General features: G+C 46.6%; 1 protein-coding gene across 1 annotated transcript; it reads right to left on the reverse strand.

Annotated features, from left to right (window-relative positions):
* Positions 1–3,095: 3,095 nt before the first annotated feature.
* Positions 3,096–4,328, reverse strand: LOC123411790 (reticulocyte-binding protein 2 homolog a-like). Its single transcript, XM_045104753.1, has 3 exons — positions 4,284–4,328; positions 4,080–4,157; positions 3,096–3,998 (listed from the first exon to the last, which is right to left on the reverse strand). The coding sequence occupies exons 1-3, from the start codon at positions 4,284–4,286 to the stop codon at positions 3,258–3,260; spliced, it is 822 nt and encodes a 273-aa protein (XP_044960688.1). The 5' UTR covers positions 4,287–4,328; the 3' UTR covers positions 3,096–3,257.
* Between the last annotated feature and the right edge of the window lie 3,577 nt (positions 4,329–7,905).

The following is a 7,905-nucleotide window of genomic DNA, read 5'->3' on the forward strand; positions in this document are numbered from 1 at the left end:
AAAAGCTTGATGTTCAAGATAACATCAGCCACCCCAAGGTCCTTCATCTCAAAGTTTTGAGACACAAAAGACTTAACCTCCTCAATTACTTTGAGGTTGGTTCCCAATATCCGTATGTCATCAACATACAAGCAAAATATAACTCCTTCGCCCCCATCATGGCGATAGTATACACATTTGTTAGCTTCATTAACAACGAAGCCAACAGATGTCAGAGTTGTATTAAACTTCTCATGCCATTTCTTAGGTGCTTGTCTCAAACCATATAAAGATTTCAGCAACTTACACACCTTTCCTTCCTGACCTTCTATGACAAAGCCATCTGACTGTTGCATACAGATTTCCTCATTTAGCTCTCCATTCAGGAAAGCCGTCTTAACGTCCATTTGATGAACGAAAAGACCATGAGATGCCGCCAATGAGAGTAGTACTCGAATGGTGGTCAGTCTAGCCACAGGTGAGTAAGTATCAAAGAAAACTTCTTCTTCTTTCTATCATCGGGCCTAAGCTTCTTTTTGAACACCCACTTGCATCCCAATGGTTTGCAACCATATGGACGATCAGTGATTTCCCATGTCCCGGACCACAACTTTCCAGTAATCAGCATCTGAAGAAGCATACGCTTCTGAAATAGAAGTGGGATTATCATCCACGAGGTATACGAAGAAATCATCACCAAAGGTCTTTGCAGTCCTTTGTCTCTTGCCCCTACAAGGGTTTCCTCGTCATCCTCCTCGGAATTATCATCATGTGTTTGTTCATAATATTCCATAGGAATGGCAGGCTCAGGAGTTAGGGTAGATGTGATCTGATTCTTGTATCGGCTAGGGTAGGCGTTAGCCTGCTTATAAAGGCGGCTGGGCGGAGAGACGTGGGCCGAACCCACATCCGAGTCGGTAACAGCCCACGATAAGCGCGTAGGTATGAGCTCGGCTCGGCTCATTCCCGTGACGAGGCGTGGCAAGCCGGGCGGCAGAGGAGGAGTGCGCGAGGGCACCTTCTTTTCTCACTCTCCAATAGCATGTGGAAGAGAGACCATTATAAAGGGGTCCAACTTCTCCTCCACTAGCGGGGTGGGACTAAACTTTCCACCACCGCCTTGTCATGCCACCACCTACATGGGCCCTTGGAGATTTTCTGAAATTTTCTTATGGGCCTAAGGCCCACTATTAATTTCAACATTAATGGTTTAACCTGCGTGCTACCATTTTTTTAGGCAACCTGCATTTTTTTTCTTTTGAGAAACCTAACCTGCATGCTACCTACACAGCTACATATGATCCACCATCACTTAGACTCTGTTGGGCAACACTCCAGCTCCTAACTCCACGACCGGAGCAGATGGAGCGGTGCCAAACACATCAGCTCTGCGAATCTGATAATGGAAAGGGGAGCGGCGCGCAATGCAATTTCGCGGAGCGGCGTGACCCTCGCTCCATGTTTCAGAAGAAGCGGGAGCTGCTCAAAATTACAATAAGTGCCACCGCCAAGTGCCACCACGGAAACGTATGAGTCTATTTTTTCTCCTTTCCTCTCTCTATCGCTAACATGCTAAGAAATAGAGTCAGCCCCACAGAGCGGATCCGGTCGAATGGTCCTTCCTCCAGACATTCGATCAGGAGAGCGCGTCCTGCGCGGATCGGAGCAGAGCGGCTGTTTTTTCTGGGGTGGAGGATTGCCGAATAAACCCTTAACTATCCAGTAATACTAAGAACGTAAAGCCCAAAGCCCAGATATTTACAAAACAAAACGGTTTTCCTTTCTTCTTCCTGGAGAAAAACACATCTTTCGTGATCTGCTCTAATGACGGCGTGTTCGACGGCTGGGGTGCTCCTTCCCTGCAAAATCACTAGTTAACGAATACACCTTCCAACGATTACTTCCACCTTCACAGGTTGCGACAAGTGGCGCACTGCATGCGTGCCACTTGTAGCAACCTGGAAGTTTTCCCTTTTTTCGTAGATTCATATTTTCCAAACATTTTATTTCCTAAACCATGCGTCCAAATGTCGAATCGTTTTCATCATTAGCTTTCTCGCGTCGAGATCTTCAAAACTAGATCCCATGTTGATAGGTTTTAGCAAACTTTTATTTTCACGAAAACGACCGAAAGAAAAAAACCGGACGAAAAAACTGTGCCTCGCGCGGTAGAAAAAGAACAGAAAACGTGTTTTTCCTTTCCGAGAGAAACGGGTCGTGCCTCTCGCGGAAAAAAAAGATAGTAGAAAACGTGTTTTCCCCCCTTTTGGGGAGGCACGAGCGTGCCTCCCGCGAAGGCAAAACCGTGCCTTTCGCAAAAAAAAACAGAAAACACATTTTTTCCTTTCGGGAGAGGCATGGGCGTGCCTCTCGCGAAGGCAAAACCGTGCCTTTCGCGGAAGCAAAACCGTGCCTCTCGCAAAAAAAAATAACAGAAAACTCGTTTTTTTCCTTTCCGAAAGGCACGGTCATGCCTCTCGCGAAGACAAAACCGCATTTCGCGAAAGCAAAATCATGTCTCTCGCAAAAAAATGCGTTTTTTTCCTTTTCGAGAGGCATGGCCGTGTCTCTCGCAAAAAAATTCATTCAAAAGTTACGAGAGACCGGTGAAAAACCGTAACACCAAAAATTCGGAAAAACCATTCAAAAAAGGCGAAAACGCGTGAAAAAAAAAACAAATCCAAAGAAAACGCTCAGAGCGCGACACGTGGCGGCGGCTGGAAACGCGCCAAGTGAGGGCGTGCGGAAGCGATTGCTGGGAGGCTCCCGAAGGAGCGCTTGCTAACTAGTTGATCCCCCCCTTTCCAGCTCACATACATCTACCATGGCCCCCTCGTTTTGTTGTTGTTGGTTGTTGTTGTTGGGTTGGGGGGGGGGGGGGGGGGGGCTCCGCCCCCCGCTCAAGACCGGGCCTGTGTCTTTTTTAAGTGAAAGTGATGACCGAGTTCTAACATCCACGGCCGTAGATCTGTCTAGAAAATCATAAACTGAAGCATGAGTTCAGTTATGTATATAATATATGGATGGATCCGAAAATAATGCATATATGGAGGTAGGAATCCATCAGTTTAGTTCAGCCCATTTGTCTTAATGAAAGCACAAGGTATTACCACCGAGAAAGGAAGATTAATTCAAAAGCATAAATTAAGGAGCTTACAGCAGTGGGAAACAAACTCATAGCCATGCATGTAAGCATGTTGACATCACTACATATTTTACTCCTGTATAATAACACCACTCAGCTGTCCGAAATCACGTAATAGTCCGTACTGAGAACGTTAACAAATTGACCAGCAACTGCAGCATCTCCTATCGTACTTCTTCTGCAGATTTTGCAGTTTCTGTTTCTCCAATCTCGTCTTCTCTTTCTCCAATCTCGTCTTCTCTTTCTCCAATCTCATCTCTTCTTCTTTATCCACCAGCTGCTTCTTCAGTTCCTCATTCTCCTCCAACAGTTCCTGCTTCCCCTTCTCTAGATTATCAAATCTCATCTTTATTTTCTCATCTAGCTGCTTCTCCAAATTTCCTTTCTCCACCACCAGTGCAGTTTCCTCCTCATTCATAGTTGCAATCTCTGTTTCCGTTCTTATTTTGCTGTTCTCCAGCCTTGCGATATCGTCTCCCAGCTTTATGCTCTCATCCATCAGTTTCTTTAGCTGCGATTCCACATCTTTAATCTCATCTCGCAGCTCCTTTTTCGCCTTCACCAGTTCTTCTTTCCGCAAGTCCAGATTTTTAATTTCCTCTCGCAGCTTTCCTTTTTTCGCCACCAGCTCTCCTTTCTTCCCCACCAGCTCTTCAATCTTTGTTCCGGTCTTCGTTTTCTTACTCTGTTGCTTTTTTATCTCCTCCCCCATATCATTTTTCTCCGTGGTCTTTGTCCCGATGAGCGTCCGGTGGTCTTTAATGTTAACATTCAGTGTGTTAATCTTGTTCACCAAGTCTTCGGTATTCCCCTTTAGTTCTCTGTTGTCAGAGCCTTGTGCGCCATTCGACCTTTGGGCATTCGGTGCCTTTCCCTGCAAGAAGAGAATAGTAAGTCCTCTGTGGTATTCTTATTGGTCCTTTGATTTCCCTGCAATATCAGTCAGTTTGTTTACCTTCTTCTTCAAGTCTCCCTTCTGCGACACCGGTGCCTTCTTGACCTTTGAAGTTTGGCCATTCGATGCCTGATCTCCCTGCAACAAGAGAGTTGTCAGTACAACTATGTGATAGTGCACCAAGGATGAACAAAGTAGGAAATGTAACAAGATAGGGAACAGAAGTCCTATATATATATATGTGTATATTGGCTAGTACTCTACCATGGTGTGTATTTGTGATGTGTGTCTGTGTCCTTGAAACTTTACTTCCTGCTTTGATGAATGAAGCCTGGCTGGCCATCTCTTATATAGCCGCGATATATTATAGCTTAATGTCTCGTCTCAGTATATTCCGTGCAGTTTCCTAGCTACGCTCACCTCCATCTTTTTTAGATAAAAAGAAGGCTCGTGGCCATGTTCCATTTCATCAAAAGAAACCTGCTCCACTTCCTTTTGCAGGTCATATATATTAGTTGACCAAAGCAATAACTAGCTAGGCAAGTTCGTCAACACGCGCAAATTGGTGGATATATGTATAATGTATCATGTATGGATATAATACGTACTATAACATGGAGAACCGAAGACACTTTTTCATGCGCGTTGCTAGAAAAATAGTAGCAAGTGGTGATGGGGAGTCGGAAAGAGAATGAAAGCGGAGGCTCCATGCGTGCGTGGATGCATGTGGAGGAGACCTGAATATGCATGTCTCGGCTTAATCATGTTTCACGCGCATAGGCATCTCTCCCTCAAACCACTTTTGTCAGTTCAACTATGTGATACCGCACCAAGGAAGAACAAGTAGGAAATGTAACAAGATATGTCGGACCATCCTGTTCCGACATATTTTACGGTTTAACACGGTCCCACATTCTTTTGTGGATCGGTAGGACGTCTGTTTTTCTGCAAATCGGAAGCAGGGGGCTTTGAGATCATCCGGTCTGCTCCGGTGCACGCGACTGACACCATGGATCCACCCAAAACTCTCGTCCTCACCTCGTGCCCTTTCCCGTCTGAAGTGGTTGTGCAGATTAATGCTGCCCCGCGAGCGTCATTGCTGCATTCACACTGGCCTAGAGTGGAAGCGTGCTCTCACGTCGCTCTCCGCACCTGTTCAAGGCCGGATCAACGTGAGAGGACGTGACGGGATGGATAGCTACCACATTCAAACTGATTGCACGCCCATCCGCCTATCGACATTAAACAGGCAGTCCAGGCGAGAAACCAACTCCCGCGTCCACATTGTCAAACCTCGCCGCTTGGCCTCACTGTCACCCACTATTTTCAGCTCCTAGTAAGCATCCGGGCACGCTCTGCATCGGTGGCCTCCTCATTGGGTGGTGGTGCTGGCAGCAAGGATTCACGAGGCGATGTTCAACCGGTGGGAGTGAATGGAGGTGCTGAAAAGAGGCAGGCACTCGCACACGAGAACTTGGACCTAGCAGAGGGCTTCCAACTTTGCCAAAAATTGTATGAAGTGTAAATTGATGAATGCAACAAACGTTGTCATCTTGGAGGCCGCCGATGCAGGGCGTGCTCGAATGCTTACTAGGACCAGGCACCAATTAGTCCTCAAATGGGAGTTGCAACAGATGAAGTCTTTGACCTTGGTTTAGAGAGTCCGATGGGGATGTATCCTACGGCTCATGACGCTGAGTGTTCCCCCACCACCGCTGGATTCGACGGTCGAGTAGCTGTATCGATAGCCGAGCTTCAAGGACATTGTTATAAGTAGTACTACGCATGGTAGTTATGTGTGTCTAACATGTCTCTTTAGATTATGACTATATGCTAGTCAATGTTACACATTAGATTTTGGTTTCCCAAAAGGTGTCACGGCAGTATAATTAGGCCTTTTGGCTGAAACAATTAGCTCCCATGGCAACATTTAGGGCTAAAAAAGAGGCATTTTGCCGACAATGATGTCATGGCAGCAAAATTAGGGCACTAAATTGTGATTCAATATGTTATTAATTGTAAGAAATATTTTTTTGGGCAAATTCTACCAGCAATGCTTGACTGAGGTCAAACGCTACATGGTTTCTTGATAGTTTCAGCACTCGTATGATCGACATGCTACTATTATGTAAACTTCTAGGCGTGTGTGAAAATGAACGTTGCTAGGGAGATACACACTCGCAGTGTTGACGGTGAGCGCTGCTAGTAGGTATGTTGCCAGTGTGGCACCGTACTATCAAGGTGCCGGCTAAACGCTTCTAGTTGGTAATTACGAACGATGCTAATATGAGGGTCTTGTACTAGTGACATATAACTCAATAATATCACATGTTATTTGCATATTTAGTGAGGAGAAGGTTCACATATATATCATCCCGATAGTACTTCTAGTGGACTCAAAAGGAGAGGAACACCAACCAGAGAAGGAGCGACTCAGGGAAGACATACAACAGTGTCACATTAGGTTCGTCTAGGTAGGTCGATCATGAGAGAGATGTTCGTAGGACGCGTCCCACTAGGAGCGCCTTAAGCGAATAAGGTCAGATGTGAATCACCAGCAGCGTCATCACTATAGTCGTGGTGGTAAGGAGTCAATGGGGGTCGGTGACGTGGTGGAGACACGTACGAGGATGAGGGGATTCAAGCGCCGAAGGATAACATGCTCTAACGGTCAACCGAGGAGGATTGGCGGTCGTTAGAGGTGGCCGTGGTGGCACACCTGGCGTGGCACGTGTAGCAGGCAGTGGCCAAACCCCTCCACCATGACCGCCGTCGCTGATGAGTCGCTTGCCGACATGACCAAAGGGATCACTCAAGCCCTGTTCCGCACCACCACTCTCTCTCTCTCTCTCTCTCTCTCTCTCTCTCTCTCTCTCTCTCTCTCTCTCTCTCTCTCTCTCTCTCTCTACGATGATGACCAGAGTGGCGGCGCACCAAGTCTCACCCTATACAGAGGTATGTCATGATCGGGGGTGCGAGCAGAGTGGGGAGCTGTCGTGCAAGAAGGGAATGTGATTTGCAGGGGCCTGGAGCTAGGGACGTGTTTCGCATTCAGCCCAGCCAGGCCTGCGATGGAAGAAGTTGGACTGTTTGGTTGCCTAGGTTCACTATTTTGCCTGCATCGCACGAAGTTTAAAGCGCCTCATATCTAGGCCCGCTAGGACCCCTGCATCGGAAATTTCTAGCGCCCACGATTGGGCAAAGCAAGGGAGAGGGGAAAACAGTGCGGAGCTCATGCGACCGAGATGGCACGAGCTCGTGCGCGTCTCAGAAAAACCTACGTGAAGATTTTGAGTTACCTCCCACCGATTTGGATCTATTGGTCCCTATGAGTTCGGTCACCCCCTCCGCTTTACTTGTTCTAGTTAGGTCTGAGGGCATGTGACGGGGTTTGATTTAACAACACGTGGTAGATCATCTTGTAGCATTTTACACCGTAGATCAGTGACAACGTGATGTTGTGGTAGCTATTGGTGATGGATTTGTTGTGTGCTAGGGTTCTATCGTAGTTTTGACCACAATGAACTGGTAGCTAGTTGTGATGGATTGGTAGAAGGCTTGTTGGTGTGTGGCCATGTGTTGAACTCTATTGATTGGTAGCATTCTAGATAGATGGTTTGGTAGTGTGTGCTATGTTTATTATCCATGTGTGTGCTATGATTGTAAGACATGATCTAAAAAATGCAAGAAGTTAGTCAGGCCATCATCCCATGTCGAGGAATGCCAACCTACTGTCTAGCACTAGTGCCTCCTAATTCAGATTTGTTCCATGGTTCACGTATGGGTCCTCCTTTCAAGCATACAACATTTGTGCTCACTATACCAAATGTTGTTGTTTTTGCCGTTGTACAAAAGATAGTCGCAAAGGCGAAGAAGGACGGTACAA

Source organism: Hordeum vulgare, chromosome 7H (genome assembly GCF_904849725.1).
Source record: "Hordeum vulgare subsp. vulgare chromosome 7H, MorexV3_pseudomolecules_assembly, whole genome shotgun sequence".
Taxonomy (NCBI): Eukaryota; Viridiplantae; Streptophyta; class Magnoliopsida; order Poales; family Poaceae; genus Hordeum; species Hordeum vulgare.

What these genes read in the sequence shown, in the direction of transcription:
- LOC123411790 (XM_045104753.1), bottom strand. An exon ending in AGGGAGACTTGAAGAAGAAG is followed by an intron (nt 3,999 to 4,079) that starts GTAAACAAACTG and finishes CTCTTCTTGCAG; the next exon opens with GGAAAGGCACCGAATGCCCA.